The sequence below is a fragment of the Macaca mulatta genome, chromosome 7 (genome assembly GCF_049350105.2).
Source record: "Macaca mulatta isolate MMU2019108-1 chromosome 7, T2T-MMU8v2.0, whole genome shotgun sequence".
NCBI classification, from domain to species: Eukaryota; Metazoa; Chordata; class Mammalia; order Primates; family Cercopithecidae; genus Macaca; species Macaca mulatta.
In genome coordinates this window covers 7,942,741-7,964,437 of record NC_133412.1, presented here as the reverse complement: position 1 = coordinate 7,964,437, position 21,697 = coordinate 7,942,741, and the positions used below count along the sequence as shown (strand labels likewise).

General features: G+C 50.9%; 1 protein-coding gene and 1 long non-coding RNA gene across 7 annotated transcripts; one reads left to right on the top strand and one right to left on the bottom strand.

Moving 5' to 3' along the window:
• Positions 1 to 344: 344 nt before the first annotated feature.
• Positions 345 to 5,611, top strand: LOC106999105 (uncharacterized). Of its 3 annotated transcripts, none has more exons than XR_013395477.1 (2): positions 345 to 4,727; positions 5,374 to 5,611. XR_013395477.1 is itself a non-coding variant. In XM_015141765.3 (2 exons), the coding sequence occupies exons 1-2, from the start codon at positions 1,660 to 1,662 to the stop codon at positions 5,458 to 5,460; spliced, it is 612 nt and encodes a 203-aa protein (XP_014997251.2). In that variant the 5' UTR covers positions 347 to 1,659; the 3' UTR covers positions 5,461 to 5,611. The 3 variants fall into 3 exon arrangements, 1 of the variants encoding a protein (XP_014997251.2); XR_013395478.1 differs by having other exon boundaries at positions 346 to 2,740; XM_015141765.3 differs by having other exon boundaries at positions 347 to 2,184.
• A 3,947-nt stretch (positions 5,612 to 9,558) lies between these two features.
• Positions 9,559 to 16,324, bottom strand: LOC144329827 (uncharacterized). Of its 4 annotated transcripts, none has more exons than XR_013395475.1 (4): positions 16,148 to 16,324; positions 14,625 to 14,946; positions 10,052 to 10,137; positions 9,559 to 9,908 (listed from the first exon to the last, which is right to left on the bottom strand). It is a non-coding gene; the product is annotated as an uncharacterized LOC144329827 (long non-coding RNA). The 4 variants fall into 4 exon arrangements; XR_013395473.1 differs by having other exon boundaries at positions 14,852 to 14,946; positions 16,148 to 16,323; XR_013395474.1 differs by having other exon boundaries at positions 9,559 to 10,137.
• Positions 16,325 to 21,697: the final 5,373 nt, after the last annotated feature.

Here is a 21,697-nt window from a genome sequence, read left to right as displayed (position 1 = left end):
TTCTGAGGGTCACACTCAAAACAGATTTTTCTGGGCCGGGCGTGGTGGCTCACGCCTGTAATCCCAGCACTTTGGGAGGCTGAGGTGGGTGAACCACGAGGTCAGGAGATTGAGACCATCCTGGTTAACATGGTGAAACCCCGTCTCTACTAAAAATACAAAAAATTAGCCGGGCATGGTGGCGGGCGCCTGTAGTCCCAGCTACTCCGGAGGCTGAGGCAGGAGAATGGCATGAACTTGGAAGGCAGAGCTTGCAGCGAGCCTAGATCGAGCCACTGCACTCCAGCCTGGGTGACAAAGCGAGACTCAGTCTCAAAAAAAAAAAAAAGAGTCACACAGATTTTTCTGATTTAATTGTCATTTATTTAATACACAGAAGCTTTCAAAACAAGGGCTCCTGGATGAGGGTGGAAAGAAGGTTGGGGTCCTAGGCCAATGAGTTTAAGGTTCCTTTCACACTGGAGCACCCAGGCTTGCTTGACCTGGATGCCCACTGGCTGAGCGCCTGCCTGGAGTGGCCCAGTGGGGATCTCCTCCTCCCTCCCAAGCCAGGGAGAGGGATGAAGCCAGGAAAGATGGCCACCTCCCCCAGAAGAGTAGTTTCTGGCTTTTGGTGCAAGAGCCCCTTCTCTCCCAGGTGCTGGAAAACGTCGTATTTTACTGATTTCCCCCTTCTCCCCATTCCCTCCTTCCCCTATCTGTTGGAGGCTTGCAGCTGTCCTTTTGCAGTAGACACATGGTGGTCTCAGGAGCTAACATCAGCCCTTCTACAAGCCAGGGGAACACCAAACACTTGCCTGTCAATCGAGCTCCACTCAGCGGGGTTCAGACAAGCTCAGGGACCACCCCTGGCTCAGCAGTGCCGACTGTAGCCTTGTAGCAGTTACTGCTGCACACACGTGAGGACACACAGGAAGGGTACGCATTTGATACAGGCTTCCCATGGAAATACCTTCTCAAACCTGGAGCGGGGTGAGAATGTGGCAGCCCTCGGCCCCTCCTGGGTCAGAAGCTGGCTCAGCCCAGCGTTCACAGAGGCCAGCCTCCCAGAGCCCGAGAAGAGGCCTGCGCCAGGCGTGGTCACTGTAGGCTGCAGATTGTGCAACAGGAGCCAAGGGATGGGGAGGCATTCTGGTCAGAGACTTGGAAAGCTTCTGGAACAGGGTGAAACATTCATCAGGTGACCCAGGGGATAGGCTCTCCAGGAAGGAAGCCCAGTTCCAGTTCCAGCAGTAGCCAGAGTTCTCGGCATGTTAGGACGGTGGGATTCTAGCCTGGGGCGGTGGGGCGGTGGGGGGGTGGGGGTGGGCGGGAACAGGACAAGGCCTGCGGCAGTGCAGGAACCCAGCTGGGGCACCCTGACCCTCCGGCCATGCCCTTCTGCGCCTGTGCAGGGGACAGCAGAGGGGAGCTCGGGGACTGACATCCCAAAGCCCTGGTCCCCTCCTTGCTCTCGCAGCCAGTCCTTGCTGTAGGACAGTGACCCATGTCTGCAGCCCGACCCAGCCCACCCACAGAGCCCGGCGTCCCAGAGCTGCTGGGGGCACGGTGGTCGGGAAGTGAGTGGTTGAGCAGTCCTTCGCAGGGCTGCTGCCAGGTATCAGCCTCGGAGGTTTCCCTGAAACACAGCCAACGCCCGCAAAGACCTGGGCAGACCGCATGGGCCAGGGGGTCAGGGGACCGGGTCCCTCAGAGGTGTCAGAAAAACGCTCCCAGGAGGACGCCAGGCTGCTGAGGCCCGTGGCTGACACCAGGGGGCAGGGCGGGGCGGCGGGGACAGCTCCGGAGGAGGGAGCCGCCCAGACCCAGCCCGGGGGACGTACGAAGAGCGGGCGTGGTGGGCGCCTGCTAGCTCCGGCTTGCGGTGTTGGGCCTTGCTCGTGGAGGGGAGAGCCCCGGGCCCCGGCCGCCCCGCGCCGTGGCCGGGAAGGGGGACACAGCCCACGCGTGCGGCACCCGACGGCTTCTCCCAGCAGCCCGAGCCCCAGTGCAGACGACGGCCCGGCCCCTTTGTGCCTGGCGTGTCACGCGCGGACGCTCCCGCCGCCGCGCCCGGTAGAGGCCCCCGGCACCCCGGGCCCCTTTCCAAGCACAACAGCGGCCCCGCCGCGGCCCCGCGCTGACCCACTTTCCCTCCCGCCTCCTCGACCCGAGGCTGAGAATCCAGCGGCCGCCGCCAAGCAGGTGCGAGCCGTCGGGCGGGGCGCGCGGGCGGCGGAGAGGATGGGCCCCTGAACCACCCCGCGCGCCCCACCACAGCCTCCCGGGGCGAGCCAGGTTTCCGGGGCGGGGACCGCGAGGAGGAGGAGGAGGAGGGCACGGCGGGGGAACGGGAGGGAGAGGACCCGGGGCGGGGGAGGGACAGAGGAAGGGGGAAAGGAAGGAGGGGTGCGGGAAAGGAGGAGGGGAAGGAGCGGTGGGAGGAGGAGGAGGGGTGCGGGAGAGAAGGCCGAGAGGGAGGCGGAGGGAAACCGCACCCCTGCCTCTTTCCTGGGCCGTGGCCAGCCGGGGAGGAAATGTTGAAATGGGCGAAGTGCACATCCGCCCCCAGGCCTAAGGGGTCTAGGGCTCTGGCCGCACGGACCCCGCCCTTCCCAGCCCTTCCTGCCTGACCTCTGCCACCGATGGGCGAGCCCCGTTGCTGGGAGGCGGTTCCCTATGGAGCCTGGACCCTCCCCCAAGTTCAGCCCGCCGGAGGCGTGTGCACTTTCAGATGAGAGCACTTGTTCACCGAATGACCGTGCGTACTTGGGGGGACATCTGGCCCCAGAACCTCGAGGAGCAGGGTGGCTAATGCCGTGGCCTGGCACTGGGAAGCGCCGGTCCTCCGTCCCTTTCCCTGCTCCTCGGCACCCCAGGCCCCTTGGGGCGTTCTTACACTGCCTGAGGCAGACCTGGAAGAGTCCCCTGAGCCAGGGCAGGGGCTTTGCCTGCTTGGTCCTTGTTCACCCCTGTGCGTAGCTACTACCTATTACCTACCCACCTGTCCACAAGTGTCAGTGACTGATATAGGGGAGTCACAGTAATTCACACATCTATCACAAAGGGACATGGATACTCACACTTCCTTCATATCCTTACTTCCAGGCAGCCATTGTTAATGGGTGGGTGTGTACAGTTCTGGGCACACACCAACATGCACCGATGCGTGTTGACATGCTTTGTATAGAAGAAACGGGGTCAGGATATCATGAAAAGAGCTAATGGGTAATGAGTATTCATCAAATGCCAAGCTCTTGGTCTGAGCACTTCGCAAATATTAATTTAATCATCGCGAACCTCAGTAAAGTTTATTACTATTACTCGCATTTTTCAGATGAGGAGCCTGCGGCACAGAGAGGTTAAGTAGCCTGCCCAGGATCACACAGCTACTAAGAACTGAAGTCAGGATTTGAGCCTGACTCCAGAGCTCATAAGGGAAACAATGAGGCCTCCCACTTTTCTATGCGTATTATTCCACGAATTACTGTTTCCACTAGGAATGTGTTCTTTTCTGCAACCAATGGAAGATTCCCAGAAGAATCTAGAATATTCCTAAGAACTGCTGGCTATGTGGGTTTGAATTTTTTTTTTTCTCTGAGATGGAGTCTAGCTCTGTTGCCCAGGCTGGAGTGCAGTGGCATGATCTCAGCTCACTGCAACCTCCACCTCCTGGGTTCAAGCAGTTCTCCTGCCTCAGCCTCCTGAATATCTGGGATTACAGGCACCTGCCACTATGCCCAGCTAATTTTTGTATTTTAAGTAGAGACGGGGTTTCACTGTGTTGGCCAGGCTGGTCTCGAACTCCTGAACTTTTGATCCACCCACCTAGGCCTCCCAAAGTTCTAGGATTACAAGTGTGAGCCACCACGCCCGGCCGTGTGTTTGAGATTTCTAGAGACATTAGTAAAGCCCTGCAAAACAGTGGGGACCTTACAGCAGCCTGCAGGTTCAAACTCCATACTGGACTCCCATCTCCCCAACCCCCATCCCCGCCCCACCAGAAAAGGACCCTCCATCCCCTTCAGGTCATAGAGTGAGGAAGAGGGAAGCCTCAACAGGCCCATATGGCCCTGGTAATGAGCATGGTGACATTTGGGCAGAGAATCCCAGGGCCCTGCATCTGCAGACCTGGGAGAAGCAGCGAATGCCCAATGGGAGTGCTAGTGGCATTGCCTGGCCGTGGCTCTGTCCACCTGTGGCATCATGTCCCATGGGCAAAGTGTCTGTGCAAGCCTGCTTCTGCCATTGACCTAGGGAGGCCTCATGACACCTGCTCATTGTCCAAACCTGTTCTTCCTGCATCCTCAAGATTCTGAGTGCCCTCCAAAATAAGATCTTTTTCTGTAGTTGTTACTATGGGTTAAGAACCCTCCTGTCTGATACATACAACTGATTGCAAAGTTTTAATTTTTGCCAATCTGATAAGCAAAAAAAAAAAAAAAATTCCTGGATTTAGTTTACATTTCCTTCTTAATAGGGAGGTTGGGTAGAGGCTTCTTGCTTTGCTCATGCCTGTAATCCCAGCACTTTGGGAGGCTAAGGTAGGAAGATCCCTTGAATTCAGAAATTCAAGCCAACCTGGGCAACATAGCAAGACTTCATCTCTACTAAAGGAAAAAACAATCCATTTTCCTCTTCTTCCTGCCCAACAGATCTGTGGCTGGGCAGCAGCTGCTGAGCTCCGCTGCATTTCCTGCCTGCTTTACAGTTAGGCTTGTCCACAGGACCAAGTTCTCAGCAACAGAGTAAGAGCAGGCCTGTGATAGGAGGCTCTTCTCTACCTGGGCCTCCAAGCTGCCTAGTATCTGGCTGTGGCAGTGCCCTAGGGGAGGTCAGCAGCGGGAGAGAAGGGTCCTGGGGTTTTGGGGGACCAGGAGGAGCAGAGCTGCTGCTCAGCCTAGACCCATAACCTGAGAAAGTAAGAGTGAGGGCTCATTTTGTGTGTTAACTTAAACATCTGGCCACATTGCTCAGATATTTGATTAGACACTATTCTAGATGTTTTTATGAAGGTATTTATTGATTGATTTATTGATTGATTGAGACTGAGTCTCACTCTGTTGCCCTGGCTGGAGTGGCACAATCTTAGCTCACTGCAACCTCTGCCTCCCAGGTTCAAGCGATTCTCGTGCCTCAGCCTCCCAAGTAGCTGAGATTACAGGCATGTGCCACCATGCTCTGCTAATTTTTGTATTTTTAGTAGAGATGGGTTTTCACCATGTTGGCCAGGCTGGTCTCCTCACCTCAAGTGATCTGTCCACCTCGGCCTCCCAAAGTGCTGGAATTACAGGCCTGAGCTACCACACCTGGCGAAAGTATTTTTTAAGATAAGATTAACCTTTAAATCAGAAGATTTTGAGTAAAGCAGATTATTCTCCACAATGTGGGCAGATCTCATCCCATCAGTTGAAGACCTTAAGAGAAAAGAGACTGACCTGCTCTGAGCAAGGAGGAATTCTGCTGGCAGACTGCTCGTGAACTCCAACTTGGAATATCAGTCTCCAGCCTACCAGCTTACTCTGCAGATTTTGGATTTACGAAGCCTCCACAATCGCAGAAGCCAAGTCCTTAAAATAAATCCCTTAAAACAGTTCCCTAAAATAAATTCTTCAAAATTCCTTAAAATAAATATGTGTGCATGTGTGTGTCTGTGTATATATATATATCCTATGTAATGTCTAATATAGATCTATAATATATATTAGATAAATATACACATATTTATCATATATATGTGTGTGTGTGTGTATGTTTCTCCTATTGGTTCTGTTCTCTGGAGAACCTAATACCGAAACAGATCTGTTTTTTCATCTACCCTCTGTATCATCGGGTCTCTTAGAACAGGTGAGCCTTACCCTAACTAATTCAGAGGTGGATTCGTTTTCATGCGTGTAGCTACTTCTTGTTTAGCTTCTATTATCTGCCTGTATTTTAAGGTTCTTTGTCTTCATATGACTCCAGGAATGTTATATATTAAGTATATTAACTTTTTGACTATTATATGTGTTGCAAACATCTTCTTGCAGTCAGTCACTTGTCTCTTTATTTTATTTGGAGTGGCTTTCAACCTAGAGCAGTGGTCCCCAAACCCAGGGCCACAGACTGTTCTCTGTCTGTGGTTTGTTAAGAACCAGGTTACATAGCAGATGAGTGGCAGGTGCGGGAGCATGACCGCTTGAGCGCCGCCTCCTGTCAGATCAGCAGTGGAATTAGATTCTCATAGGAGCACAAACCCTACTGTGAACTGTGCGTGTGAGGGATCTAGGTTGCGCCCTCCTTATGAGACTCTAATGCCTGATGATCTGAGGTGGAACAGGTTCATCCTGAAACCATCCCCACCTCAGTCCGGGCCTGTGGAAAAATTGTCTTCCATGAAACCGGTCCCTGGTGCCAAAAAGGCTGGGGACTGCTGACCTAGAAGATATATTAGTTATGACTCTTGGTGCATACTCGTGACAGAAATCCTGCTCAACCTAGTATAATGCAGAGGACAGTTCACTGAGCAACTCAAATAATTGCCACCTTTATAATATTGAAGCTTCCCACAGGAAACATAACACATCTCTCAATGTATGTCCTTTAATACAATTAAAAATGTGTCTTCATGTAGGTTCTCCAGAACTTTGGTTATGCCTATGCCTAGATTATTTGTGATTGTTGTTGGTTTTGCAAACGTCCTCTCCAATTGATTATTTATTGGTATCTATGGAAAGTATTGGTTTTTGTGTATTTGCTCTGTGCCCACTTGCCATCTGACTGGTTCTTATATTTTATTGACCCTTCAGAGGATATGAATTATGCTGATTTTAATGTCTTCTCCTGATTCCTGCATTATTATCCTGTTTTGTCCAGGGTTCTGTCTACTTCTTCTGCAGGCTGTTGGTTTCCTTCAAATGTCTGGGGGTTCTTGATTATCCGATCCCATTTGTAAATGAGTGCCCAGACAGTGGTTCTCAAAGTGAGATCCACAGACGCCTGAGTTCTTAAGACTCTTTCTGGGTGTCTGCAAAGCCAAAACTATTTAATAGGAATAAAAAAGCCTTTTTTTTTCTGATGGGTGTTCAGGTGCTTCAGCAGCACATATACAAATGGGTGTTCAGTGGAGTTTTCCAGAGTCTACATGATGTGTATTATCACTACAGCTTGAAAGAAGAAGGAGGTATGAAAATCCAGCTGTTGGCTGGGCATGGTGGCTCATGCCTATAATCCCAACACTTTGGGAGGTGAGGCAGACAGATTACTTGAGGTCAGGAGTTTGAGACCAGACTGGCCAACATGGTGAAACCCCATCTCTACTAAAAAAAAAAAAAAAGAAAAAAAAAAAGAAAAAAAATTAGCTAGGCGTGGTGGTGCATTCCTGTAATCCCAGCTACTTGGGAGGCTGAAGCAGGAGGATTGCTTGAACTGGGAGGCAGAGGTTGCAGTGAGCCGAGATTATGCCACTGCACTGCAGCCTGGTTGAGACTCTGTCTCAATAAATAAATAAATTAAATTAAACACATAAAATTAAAATACATAAAATTAAAACAACAACAAAAAAGAAAATCCAGGTATCTATTAAGCCAGACATTGGGGAGTTTTTGTTTGTTTTTGTTTTGTTTTTTTTGAGACAGAGTTTCACTCTTGTTGACCAGGCTGCAATGCAGTGACACCATCTCAGCTCACTGCAGCCTCTGCCTCCCAGGTTCAAGCGATTCTCCTGTCTCAACCTCCTGAGTAGCTGGGACTACAGGTGCGCACCACCATGCCTGGCTAATTTTTTGTATTTTTGGTAGAGATGGGGTTTCCCCATGTTGGTCAGGCTGGTCTCAAACTCCTGACTTCAGGTGATTCACCCACCTCGGCCTCTCAAAGTGCTGGGATTACAGGCGTGAGCCACCACGCCTGGCCCATTGGGGAGATTTTAAAAAATATAAAATGGGCCAGGCGTGGTGGCTCACACCTGTTAACCCAGTACTTTGGGAGGCCAAGGTGGGCGGATCATTTGAGGTCAGGAGTTTAAGACCAGCCTATCCAACATGGTGAAACCCCATCTCTACTAAAAATACAAAATTAGCCAGACATGGTGGGACATGTCTGTAATCCCAGCTACTTAGGAGGCTGAGGCAGGAGAATCGCTTGAACCCAGGATGCAGAGGTTGCAGTGAGCCGAGATCACACCACTGCACTCCAGCCTGGGTGACAGAGCGAAACTCTGTCTAAAAAAAATATATATATATATATGTGTGTGTGTGTGTGTGTGTGTGTATACACACACATATGTATAATGATGTCACTCTTCTTACTAAATAAACTATTTTTAGAAAAAATGTAGCTATTTGCTTTTTGTTTTGTTTTGTTTTTTTGAGATGCAGTCTTACTCTGTCACCCAGGCTGGAGTGCAGTGGCACAATCTCAGCTCACTGCAACCTCTGCCTCCCAGGTTCAAGCGATTCTCCTGCCTCAGCCTTCCGAGTAGCTGGGATTACAGGCGGGCGCCACCACACCCAGCTAATTTTTGTATTTTTGGTAGAGATGGGTTTCACCATGTTGGCCAGGCTGGTCTCCAACTCTTGACCTCAAGTGATCTGCCCACCTCGGCATCCCGAAGTGCTGGCATTACAGGCGTGAGCCACCGCACACAGCCTGTATAAGTGTTATTTATGTTAACATGCCATTATTAATATTTTAAAATAAATGAATATTGAAAATTTTTTCCACTTGAACTACCGTAAATATCAATAGATACAACTCATGTGAATGAAAGCCCGCTGAGACCCTCAGCCATTTCTGAGGGTGAAGGGTTCCTGAGTGCAGTGTGTTTGCGATCTGTCGGTCTCAACCAATCATTCTTGCCGTGCGGAGTAGTTCTTGCACACAACTAAACCGCCACTGTCTGACAGCCCTGGCACCACTGGGCACTTGTGGTCATGGGGACAGGCTGGGAGGTTGCAAAGGCAGAGTGCCTTCCTGGGCCTCTGATCTGGGCCACTCTCCCTGTCAGTGTGGCTGACGGTGCCTGGCAGTCACCTGGGCAGGCCCCTGCTTCTCTCTTTGGGCCAGCGTTGGCTCTGGAGGCTCCCGGTGTGTCTTTGTCTTCAGCCTGAATGCTGCACTCAGACTTGACCCTGGGGCAGGCAGGACACTGCCTCAGCCACCTGGGCAGCCCTTTGTGTGATTACCCCATCCAAGCTCCATGAGTCATTCCTTCTCCACTGCCCCCACCCTACCCCATTTCCAGACTTGAGGGTTTTTAAGATGGTCTCCCACCTGCATGCCATTGGCTCTAATGCGTTTCACCACGAATCTGATCTCTTCTGCTTTATATCTTCCAGAAATTCGCCAATGTTCTGGTCTGTTGGTGGCATTTTTCCTGGTTTTCAAGGGCTTCTAAGTGTTTTTATATTTATCTTACTACATCAGATGGCGGGGGAGATGGGTAGGAGAGGTGCAGTTGAACCTTGAACAATGTGATGGTTGGAGAGCCAAGCTCTCACGCAGTCAGAAACCCTTGTGTAACTTCAGGCTCCCTCCAAACTTAACTAATAAATAGCCTACTGTTAACTGGAAGCCTTACTGGTAACATTAAAAAATCAGTTCACACATACTTTGTATATGTATTTATACTGTATTCTTACAATAAACTAAGCTAGGGAAAATAAAATGTCATTAACATCATAAGAGAAAGTATTTACTAAGTGGAAGTGCATTATCATAAAAGTCTTCATCCTAGTTATCTTCACGTTGAGTGGCTGAGGAGGAGGGGCTGGTCTTGATGCCTCAGGGTGGCGGTGAGGAAGATGTGGAGGAGGTGGGAAGGGAGGCAGGAGAGGCAGGGATACTCTGCCTGTATAACTGATTGAAAAACCTCCCTGTGGGTGGACCCGCACAGTTTGAACCTGCGTTGTTTAAGGGTCCGCTGTGCTTGAAAGTGTTAGTCAGCAGTCCTGAACGAAATGTAAACAATGGTTGAATGAAGGAGCAAGGAAGCCTTAAGGGTGGGGAGGGGCGGGTGTCGGCAAGGACCTTCCTCCAAGACAGGGTTGTTGCCAGGGGCAAATGGTGACTGATGATCCACAAGAAGGCGTACCTGTGTGACAGCACCTGTAAGCCAGGTGGGATCAGGGTGCGGCCTGTCGTCTGCTGTCGTCAGGAGGTCAGCAATGGATGGAAGTCCTAGGGGGACAACACGCACAGCTTAGCAGCAGGTGCCTCTCCCTTTGGGCCTAATTTAGCCGATGGGAGTTTAATTTAGCCACGGGGGCGTAATTGCTAGAAGAAAAGGGAAGAAAAAACCTGATGCCCTCACCGCCTTCCAACCTTCCAATCCTGACTCTTCAGGAAAACCCTGGCTCTCAGACGTCTCCAGAGGCCTGGCCAAGAGTGAGAAGGTGCGGGCTGGCGTGGGGGCGGGGGAGGGGACGGGGCGGTGGCAGGATGCTCCCCAGAGGCGGAGAGGGGCGCAGGGAGGGTGCTGCAGGCGGCCTGGGAGTTTGGGGGCGCCGCCCTTCCTCCTGCCTTGGGCACGACCGGTGGATACCGTCGAGTGTGTTGTGGTCCCCTTCTTAGGAAAAGCACAGAGAGCCCTTTAAAGATGTGGACCGGACAGCAGCAGGGGGCCCAGGGTGACCACGGTGCAAATCAGGGAAAGGAAACGTGGGTCGCCACACATTTGATTTAAAAGAAAATAACTTCCCTCCTGAAGCAGAGGCTGGGCTGGGTGCCCTGGCACAGGCACAAAACCAGAGCGAACCCTTGCCGCTGCTCTGGAACGTCGGCCACACCCTCCGGATATGGGAAAGGCTTTCTTCTCTATTTCAAATGACCCTGTTTCGCCTTTTTTAGATGCAAATGTTTATTTGGTCTGACTTTGAAATACCTCGGTGCAGCTGAAATAATTGAAGGCAGCCCCGTAAGCAGCAGCACTTCCCGACCTTCTCACAGGCAGACCCTCTGCTGGAGCCGCCAAGCGCCCTCGCGAGATACCTGAGGGGCGGCCCAGCCCCTCCCTCCCTGGGCCGAGCTGGCCGTGCCGCAGCTGGTCACCCGCACGAGGACCTCGGGGTTGCCCTGCAGACTGGCATTTCCGCAGGGAAGTGATGGCAGCTGCCGTGGAGCCAGCATTTGTCGGGGACCTGGCACCCAGGCCACCGGCTCTGGGAGAGGGCTGCGGGGCTCACCTTTCAGGGATTAGCTTGTGCAACTTGACTTGTTCCCCCAAATCCTACAAGTACAGAGGATGTGCAGAAATCTGAGAGAGAAACAACCTCCGCAGCTCGTTGTTGTGGGGATTAAATTAGTAAGATGCCTAGAAAATACGATTCAGGAGTGTGGGTGCGTGTGACTTGGTGGTGGGTGGGCTCCACTCACCACCCTCCCTCTGCACCTGTCCGAGGCATTTGAACCAGAGCAACTCCATTTTGAACAGGGGCCGGTAAAATAAGGCTAAGACCTACTGGGCTGCATTCCCAGACGGTTAAGGCATTCTAAGTCACAGGATGAGATATGAGGTCGGCACAAGATACAGGTCATAAAGACCACGCTGATAAAACAGGTTGCTGTAGAGAAGCTGGCTAAAACCCAAAATGGCAACAAGATGTGTCCTTTGGTCGTCCTGACTGCTACACTCCCACCACCACCATGACAGTTTACAAATGCCATGGCAACATCAGGAAGTTACCCTATATGGTCTGAAAAGGGGAGGCATGAATAATCCACCTCTTGTTTAGTATATATTCAAGAAATAACCATTAAAATGGGCAAACCGCAGCCCTTGGGGCTGCTCTGTCTATGGAGTAGCCGGTCTTTTACCCCTTTAATTTCCTAATAAACTTACTTTCACTTTATTCTGTGGAAACGCCCTGAATTCTTTCTTGCCCAAGATCCAAGAACCATCCCTTGGGATCTGGATTGGGACCCCTCTCCTGTAACACACCCACCCAAGAAGTTCTTGCTCATCTGAGGGTTCACAGAGTCAGTGACTGCTGTAGTGTCACCCCCTTTTATAGATGACAAAACAGCATCAGAGTTTGTTGTTGTTGTTTGAGATGGAGTCTCACTCTTTCTCCCAGGCTGGAGTGCAGTGGGGTGATCTTGGTTCACCTTCCAGTTTCAAGGGAGTCTCCTGCCTCCCAGAGTAGCGGGGATTACAGGTGCCCACCAAGCCCAGCTAATTTTTGTATTTTTGGTAGAGATGGGATTTCACGAAGTTGGCCAGGCTGGTCTCGAACTCCTGACCTCGTGATCCGTGGGCCTCTGCCTCCCAAACTGCTGGGATTACAGGCGTGAGCATCAGAGTTTTTAAGTCAGAACTGGAGCCTGAGCACGACAGGTGCCAGAACCCGGCCGTTCCCCGAGGGGCTGGCCTGCCGCACAAGGTCCGCCAGCTCTGGCTCTTTGGGTGTGAGGTGTGGGTGGTTGCGTCCTTGCGCCTGCGCTGTGCCTGGCCGACGGGTGTGCAGGGGGTCCTCTATTTCGCTCGGTTTTGCCTGGGACTGTGTGCCTTGTGTGCTGCATCGTGGTCTCAGCAGTGGATCTCGGTAGGCACCGCTAGACTCGGTCCTCAGTGGCCCGCTGTGCCCTGCGGGGGACCCTTTTGCACGTACCGTTCCCCCTGGCAGTTGCCTTCCCTCCCCAGGTCCTGGATGGCTCCCACTGCTGGCCAGGGCTCAGGCCGGATTCTCTACTAGACTCAGCGAGGCCCCTGCAATGTGCCACGATGCAGGCCCTCCCAAGTGCGCCCATTGTCCCATCCTGGGCCACGGCAGCTCCTGACACAAAGCAGCATCTCATATATGAACGGTGGTGGTGTCCCCGGGGGAGATGGAGAAAGAGGGGCTGGCAAAAACCAGGCGGCACAAACCTACAGCGGCCTTGCCTTCACTTCACACAGTGCGGTGGGCCTTTCCTCCACCAGCGTGAGCAGTTGGAAGCCGGCCTGAGCCCAGTTCCCAGCTGAGAACATTGTGCTTGTAATAGGAGCGAGCGGTGTGTTTTGAGTTGGTTCCTTGGGGTGGGTTCGTGGTCTGGCTGATTTCAAGAATGGAACCCTGGGCCTTCCGGGTGTTATAGCTCTCAAAGATGGCAAGGACCCAAAGGGTGAGCAGCAGCAAGAGTTATTGTGAAGAGCAAAAGAACAAAGCTTCCACAGCATCCAAGAAGACCCGAGCAGGTTGCTGCTGCTGGCTTGGGGGAGGGGGGAGGCCAGCTTTTATTCCCTTATTTGTCCCCTCCCATGTCCTGTTCCTGTACTATCAGAATGCCCTTTTCTCAATCCTAGCTGGGATTGGTTAGTTTTAGAATTATGCTGATTGGTCCATTTTACAGAGCGCCGATAGGTCCATTTTACAGAGCACTGATTGGTTCGTTTTACAATCCTCTTGTAAGACACAAAAGTTCTCCAACTCCCCATTGGACCCAGGAAGTCCCATTGGCTTCACCTCTCAGTGGGACTGTGTTTAGGGGACAATTCCACCCAGACACAGTGACCTGACCGTGGGGTGCAAAGCTGGGGCCCAGACAGCCTTCCAGACAGCCTTTTACTATATTGGGGATGTGGCTTTATGGAGTCATGCTGGCCACTCCCTCCAGAAGAAGCCTGATGGATCAAAGATGGAAACCAAAAAAATACCGGAAGAAAATGATTAAAACAAAAAAAAAACAACTGTTGGCCAGGAGCGGTGACTCAAGCCTGTAATCCCAGCACTTTGGGAGGCCAAGGCGGTCAGATCATTTGAGGTCAGAAGTTTGAGATCAGCCCAGCTAACATGATGAAATTCCTACTGTGCTAAAAATGCAAAAGTCAGCTGGGCATGGTGGCGTGCTTGCAGTCCCAGCTACTCAGGAGGCTGAGGCAGGAGGATTGCTTGAACCCAGGAAGTAGAGGCTGCAGTGAGCCAAGATTGTGCCACTGCAGTCCAGCCTGGGTGACAGAACAAGACTCTGTCTCAAACACACATACACACACACACCTGTAATCTTGGAGAGGGTTGAACTCTTTAATGATCTTGCAAAACCCTGTGGCCATAGCAACATAATTGATTTATTCTACCAGATAAGAAAAAAATATATCTGCATGGCAGAAAACATCCTGCTTAAAGTTAAAAAAAAAAAAGATAAATAGAAAAAAAATATGGCACATTCCTAAGATGGAATTTACCCTGCAGTCATGAAAAAGAATAAGGTATACTTAAGTGTATGTGAAAACAGAATCTTATGCATAATAATATATGTAACTTATGGCACAGGCAAAGGGCCACTATAAATCAAAGAAAGAAATCCAACAACTGAATTGAAAAATGGGCAACGAGAATAAAAGAAAAATGCCTCTAAACATTTTAAAATATGCTGAGTGTCATCACAATAAGAGAAACGCAAACTGAAATATCAATGAGATCCTACTTTCCACTATCCGATCAGCAAGTTCCAAACTTTGACAATGGCCTTTCGAGTGAGCTGACGGGACATGCTCCATGGGGGAATGTAGTCACATTTAGCAGAACTGCACACATATGTGCTCTGGCCCGGCAAGCCCACTTCACAGTCTTGTCAAGACATGTAATACAGAAGCTCATCAAAGCATTGTAGTGATTGGAAAAGGATAGGAACAACTTAAGAACTACCAGGATTAATTACATCACATCCCTAGGTCAGGTCTGCATTACCTTGCAGTCATTGAAAAAGAGGGCGGTGGCTGGGCGTGGTGGCTCTCCTGGTGCAATCCCAGCACTTTGGGAGGCTGAGGCAGGTGGATCACTTGAAGTCAGGAGTTCGAGACCAGCCTGACCAACATGGTGAAACCCCATCTGTGCTAAAAATACAAAAACTAGCCAGGTGTGATGGCGGGCGCCTGTAATCTTGGCTACTCGGGAGCCTGAGGCAGGAGACTCACTTGAACCTGGAAGGCGGAGGTTACAGAGAGCCGAGATCACACCATTGCACTCCAGCCTCGGCAACTCCGAGTGAAACTTCAGAGTGAAACTCCGTCTAAAACAAAAAAAAGAAGGAGGTATATTTAGGTCTATGAAATGCAGCAATCTTCAGAGTATATTGTTTCATGAAAAAGACGAAGCTAGAGGGTATGTTCTAGACTTATCTCATTTGTTCGAATGAGTGTATGTGTGTGTGCACACAGAAATTCCTGGTAGGATGCATAAAACATGGACATTCGTATGTTTCCTCTGATGCTATGAACCAAATGTTTCTGTACTCCTCCCCGCAAATTCATATGTAGAAATTATCAGCCCCAGTGCAATGGCATTAGAAGGTGGGACCCTTGAGAGGTTAGGTCAAGAGGATGGAGACCCCAAGCTCTCTTCCTCTTTCTCTGCCATGTGGCCAACTGCAACCTGAAGAGAGCCCTCCCCAGGACCCAACCATACGGGCACCTTGATCTGGAACTTCCAGCCTCCAGAACTATGAGAAATAAATGCCTGCTATTTATAAACCACCCAGTCTGTGATCCTTTTTCATAGTGGCCTGAGCTGACTGAGACCGCCAGGTAAGAGACCTGGGGTCTGGGGTAGGTAGCATTCCCATTGTCTCCTTTATTCTGTTTGAATGTTTGACTCCAAGCATGAAGGACATTTTTAGTTCTTTTGTTTTTTTGGGTTTTTCTGAGACAGAGTCTCACTCTGTCGCCCAGGCTGGGGTACACTGGTGCAATCTCCACTCACTGCAACCTCTGCCCCCTGGGTTCAAGCAATTTTTGGGCCTCAGCCTCCTGAGCAACCAGGATTACAGGCATCTGCCACCATACTCAGCTAATTTTTGAATTTTTAGTAGAGACTGGGTTTCACCATGTTGGCCAGGCTTGTTTTGAACTCCTGACCTCAGGTGATCCACCCACCTTGGCCTCCCAAAGTGCTGGGATGACAGGGGTGAGCCGCCATGCCCGGCCATTTTAAGTTTTTTAAAACAGTCAAAGCCATGCCTGGGGGAGGCTGCAGTCTGGCTCTGTCCCACCCTTGCCTGCTGCTGGTTGTACATGGGGCCAGCCCAGCTGCTCCCTGGGTCAGGGTCTACAAGGCCAGCCCTGGAGAGGCAGATCCACAACACAGCCAGCGCAGCACCAGGACAGGTGCCCTGGGCTGAGGTCTGCATGGGGCAGCGGAGGCAGAGCCTACCAGACCTGCAGACATTTCTGCAATTGATTATGTTCTTACTTGTCCCTAAGATGAGCACTTACCTAGGCATTGCTGATGCCCTCTGGTTGGGGCAAGGGGGGCGTCCCAAATCTGATGCTGGAGCAGCAGGGCATCTCCTGTGGGTAGAGACCAGCAGGCAGGCTCTGTGCCGTGGGCTAGCTGGTGCACCCAGGACACCTCAGCTCACACCCTCCTGGGAAGGACTGCCAGCCACTTCACAGGCAGAGCACAGAGGTGCTGACTCCACCCCCTGTGTGTGGGTGGCCCTCCGTAGTCACCAGCCTGGCTGGCTGCCTCCTTGTTCCAGGCATGGTCTCAATGGCCTCAGGCCCTCCCTCCTGAGCCTGATTAAGAAGCAAAGCACTCTGCAGTAGGGGACACTCTCTTCTTAGGAGGCGGTGATTCTCACTAATAAGTGCTTTTCTTCTACCACATTATGTACATTAAAAGTTCTTTTGTTGTTGTTGTTTGCTTTTTTTTTGGATACGGAGTCTTGCTCTGTCGCCCAGGCTGGAGTGCAGTGGCCCAATCTTTGCTCACTGGACCCTCCGTCTCCCAGGTTCAAGCGATTCTCCTGCCTCAGCCTCCTGAGTAACTGAAACTACAGGCATGCACCACCACACCCAGCTAATTTTTGTATTTTTAGTGGAGACAGACAGGGTTTGACCATGTTGGCCAGGCTGGTCTCGAACTCCTGACCTCAAGTGATCCTCCTGCCTCGCCCTCGTAAGTGTATATTTTTCTCTTTTATTTTTTTTTTTGAGAGGGAGTCTTGCTCTGTCACCAGGCTGGAGTGCAGTCGTGCCATCTCAGCTCACTGCAACCTCTGCCTCACAGGTTCAAGCGATTCTCTTGCCTCAGCCTCATGAGTAGCTAGGATTACATGTGTGCGCCACCAAGCCCAGCTAATTTTTATATTTTTAGTAGAGACGGAGTCTCACCATGTTGGCCAGGATGGTCTAGATCTCTTGACCTTGTGATCCACCCTCCTTGGCCTCCTAAAGTACTGGGATTACAGGCGTGAGCCATCACGCCTGGCCATGTATATTTTTCTAAACAGACACCTGACCGTGCTGAGGTCATCCATTGAAATTCCCCAGCACTTGCTGGCTTCCCTGAATTCAGCTGAATTGCACGTGCCCACTGCTGCTGGGTAACCTATGGCAGGCACAGCTGTGGGATGAAGCAGGCAGTGTGCACACATTCCACTGCACAGTCTGTGGCCTGGCCAAGCCCCTGGGCATTTGAGGCTCCGGGCAAGGCTTCGTGTCCTGACAGTTTTGGGTAGGGGCAAGAGGTGGGTGAGCCCAGATCCCAGCAGCAGGCATGGCTCCCTGGGTTTTCATGTCATCTGTGCCGTCTTCTACCAGGATCCTGCAGCAGATGAAGGGAGACCCCTCTCCTTTTAAGGGTTAAACCCCCAATGGCACAGAGCAACTTACCTGCCCTTGCATGGTGAACACTCCCATCTTTATCACATCAGTAATTCTTGCTAAAAGCAGATGTAATTTTGAAGATGGGTAAAAGTAACTTGAAAAGTCGGTGGGCAGATGGCAGAGAGCCTGCTCATCCTTCTTTCAAACTGTCATCAGTCGCACAGGTCTCAGCTGCCATCTCATACTATTATTATTGCTATTTTGCATGTGTGCACACCTCTTTCCGTGGGTGTGGAGGGAGGGGACTGAGCAAAGCCTCAGGGAGGCCACATACATTCTCAGCGCCATGCTTGGCTGGTGACTGGTCATGCACCATTGGCAGGGCCTGGAGCACGTGCAGGGAACAGAGTTCCTGGCTCTGCACACTCAGCATGTGTGTTTCATACTGTCACCTGGCTGGCTCCTCTTTCTGGGTTTGTGTGAGCAGAACAGAACACATGCTGGGGACAGGGCTGGCCGGAGGGGCTGCCCAGGTTATTTCCATCTTGGCGATGATGACACCACCCTGAGCTTATTTATTCTTCACAGCAATCCCAGGAGGTGGGAACCACTGTTATCCCCATTTTCCTGATAGGTAGACTGAGATGTGAGTGAGGGGAACAGACGGGACGAAGCTAGGACCCAAGGACAGGTGAAGGCAAGGAGGGAGGATGCTGCTAATAATCAGGGCCATTCATTTGGCCTGACCCAGAAGCTTGGGCAAATGGAGGCAGCTGGCACTACAGAGGCCATGGGGCAGGAGCAGTGGGGGCCAAACCAGAGGGCTTGATCCGCACTCTGGGAAGCCATTGAGATCCCAGGTTCCTTCCACGGCATGCCTCAGACGAGCCTGGAAGTTTGTTCTTTGGGGAAATTGTAGAGAGGTGGCTCTAGGCTCAGGCACTGAAGGACAGCAGAAGGCAGAGGTGGGGCTCTGGAGTAAAAAGGGGTCCAGGTATAAGAAGAAAGGCTTCGCCTACGCTGAGGAGATCCCTAAGACCCCCTCCCGACTCTACTCCCAGGAAGTTGGCAGCATGACCTACATGCCCCAGGCAGGGCACATGTCCCTCAAGAGGAGACCTAAACATGTTTGCAGGTGAGGGTTGCCCCAAAAAAATCTGCTATAGCCGCCGGTCTAAAATCATCCCCTGCCAGCAAGAAGTCTTCAGTGAGCTCTTCAGGGCTGTGCCCTTGGCGATGAACCAACTGTCCGTGGTCATTGAACACAGGAGTGAAGCAGCCAACATGCAGCACAACCAGGAACACGTAGGGAAGAGGCACTCGGAGGAAGCAGAGGGAAGGGGCAGAGCAAAGCTTAACATGAAGCCCCTATCAGTCACATTCTTGGGAGCTGACAGAGTAGATTGCATCCAGGAAACAAGATTGGCATTCTAGGCCAGGCATGGTGGCTCATGCCTGTAATCCCAGCACTTTGGGAGGCCGAGGTGGGCAGATCACCTGAAGTCAGGAGTTTGAGACCAGCCTGGCCAACATGGTGAAACCCCGTCTCTACTTAAAATACAAAAATTAGCCAGTCATGGTGGCCCATGCCTGTAGTCCAGCTACTCAGGAGGTTGAGACGGGAGAATCACTTGAACCCGGGAGGTGGAGGTTGCAGTGAGCTGAGATCACGCCACTGCATTCCAACATGGGCAACAGAGCAAGACCACACACACACACACACACACACACAAGATTGGCATTCTAGGAAAAAGGGATCAAGGGATCATCAAAGCACAAGAAAGAGGACATTTAATAAATAGGATAGAAGGTGGAGTCAAGAAAATTGCTAGAAAAAAGACAAAGAGATTGACAATAAGACACCAAAGACAACTAGCATGTCAATCAGATGATTCGGGGTGCCACTAATTAGAGTTACAAAAGGTGAGACCAGAGACAAGGGGGAGACATTTTAAAATAAATAATACAAGAAAATTACCAAGTGAAGAATGGGAGCCTCTGAATGGAAAGAGCCTGTTAAGGGCCATCATTATAGAATTCTACACCAAGGCGTGTCACCATACAATCTGAAAGCATTCAGGATGAAGAGAAAGCCTTGTAAGCTGGAGGTTGCAGGGGAGAAGAACAATACACACAAAGATTTAAGGATGAAATGACATTAGACTTCACAATGGCAGCACTGGAAGACAGGTGACAATGGAATAATGCCTTTGAAATTTTGATGGAAAATCATTTTCCACCTAAATTTCTGTATCTTTCCAAATTATTTTTCAAGTATAAAATAGTATAACTGCATTTCTAGGCATGCAACATCTTTAAAACCCTTGCCTCAAGAGATACTGGAGGATGCGTGCCACCCAAACAAGCAAGTAAACCAAGAGACAGGAGGACCTGGGGTGCAGGAAGCAGGATCTAGCCCAACGGGCAGGCCAAGAGAGGCCCCAAGGTAACGGTAACAACAGAACAGGAAGTCAGAGGGCCCTGGGAAGAAGGCCTCCAGGGAAGGGGAACTGCCAGCCTATGGGATGTGTTGGAGTTTGAAGCAGTTGTTGATAGGTGTTTGGCAGAAATGTGGAAGTATCTGGGGGAAAGTTAGCCTTAAGGACATTGACAACTTGACAGAAGGAAGCATTTTCCTCTGGCGCAGGCGGCAGGAGTGGATAATGAGAAAGGAACAAGTTCATTGCACACTATTGGGCTCTGCAATTAACACAATTTGATAGTCCTAGTAAGGTAAACACTGATTATTAACCCACAATTATGATCTAAAGATATATTGGGATGATGGGTGGGGGAGGAAAGTGGGAATACAGTGAATAGCAAGTGTCGAATCACCACTATTATGGTAGAAAGTCAACAAATAATGTCAAAATATAATGAATAAAAATAGCCGTATCTCCTTCTGTTTTCAGAAGCAGATTTAAAGAAGGAAAGTGGTGACCCCTGGACTCTGGAATGAGAGAAACGGGGAGAGAATGCTGCATAACTGTTTGGACTGTACACTGCATGTGTGCATCACTTTTCTAAAAATACAAAATTAATAAGGAAAGGAAGAGGCAGCCCTGCCAGTTGCTGGCTGCCATTGTGAGCTCTTTGGAGAATGGGATGCAGGTGCAGGAGTGAGGGCAGTCAGCAGCAGGGGGGCCAGGAGACCCCGGGGAGTTTGAGTCTTTAAGAAATGGAAGAAGTTTCCATCCAGTGGGCAACTGGAGGCAGACATCCTGGATGTGAGAAGCCAGCAGGGCTTTTCTCTCTTCTGCAGGAACTCCTGCTAAGCCGTGGCGGTTGCATTTGTTGGTGGAAAATGGCCCACAGAAGAATCCAGCCCCCAGTGCTGAGGTGCATCTGATGGGACTAGGAGAGTGATGATCCCTAGGCAGCTCGGAGAAAGTAAGTGGTAGCATGGCTCCTTTGTGGTGGGATTGGAAGGATGTAGGGGAAAGGAGGTTGGGTGAGGGCCTCTGCCTCTCAGGAAACGAGGCTGAGTCAATATGGTGGGAGCAAGGCCAAGATTCCATCTCATGCCAGGAGACAGAGCCATGAGTCCCCCGATTTCAAGGACCAGGTGAAATCACGGTTCTTGTGGCCCTTTCCTTTCCTTCATTGGGGTCTGTGCTGGCCCCTGTCACTGGCCCTTGCTGAGGGAGGGGCAGAGGGGTGGTCTGCAAGGGAGGGAGGAAATGAGAACCAGAGAGGTGGGAGGCAGAGAAGGGGTTTGACTGCTGGAGGCAGCTTAGGGGAAGGCTGACCCTAGCCCCAACACAGCAGAGCCAGGAGGCAGAGATGTGTGTGGGTGGTGTATTAGTTACCTATTGCTGCATAACAAGTAGCCCCAGAACTTAACAGCTTAAAACAACATACATGTATATCTCACATAGTTTCTGAGGGTCAGAGATTTGGGAGAAGCTTAGCTCATTATTCTGAGTGTCAAGGACACGTGTGAGATTATAGTTGAGCTGTCAATTGGGGCAGTGGTCTCTGAAGACCGGACTGGGGTGGAGGAACTGCTTTCGTGTTCTCTTATGTGACTGTGCGATGGAGGCCTCTGTTCCTCTCCACATGGGCATCTCCAAATGGCTGCTCAGGAGGTGGCTTCTCCTGGAGCAACTGATCATACAGAGATAGAAACAGAGAGACAGAGAAACACAGACAGAGAACATAACCAAGAGAGAAGCCATGGTGCCTTTCATAACCCAGCCTTGAAAGCGGCATGTC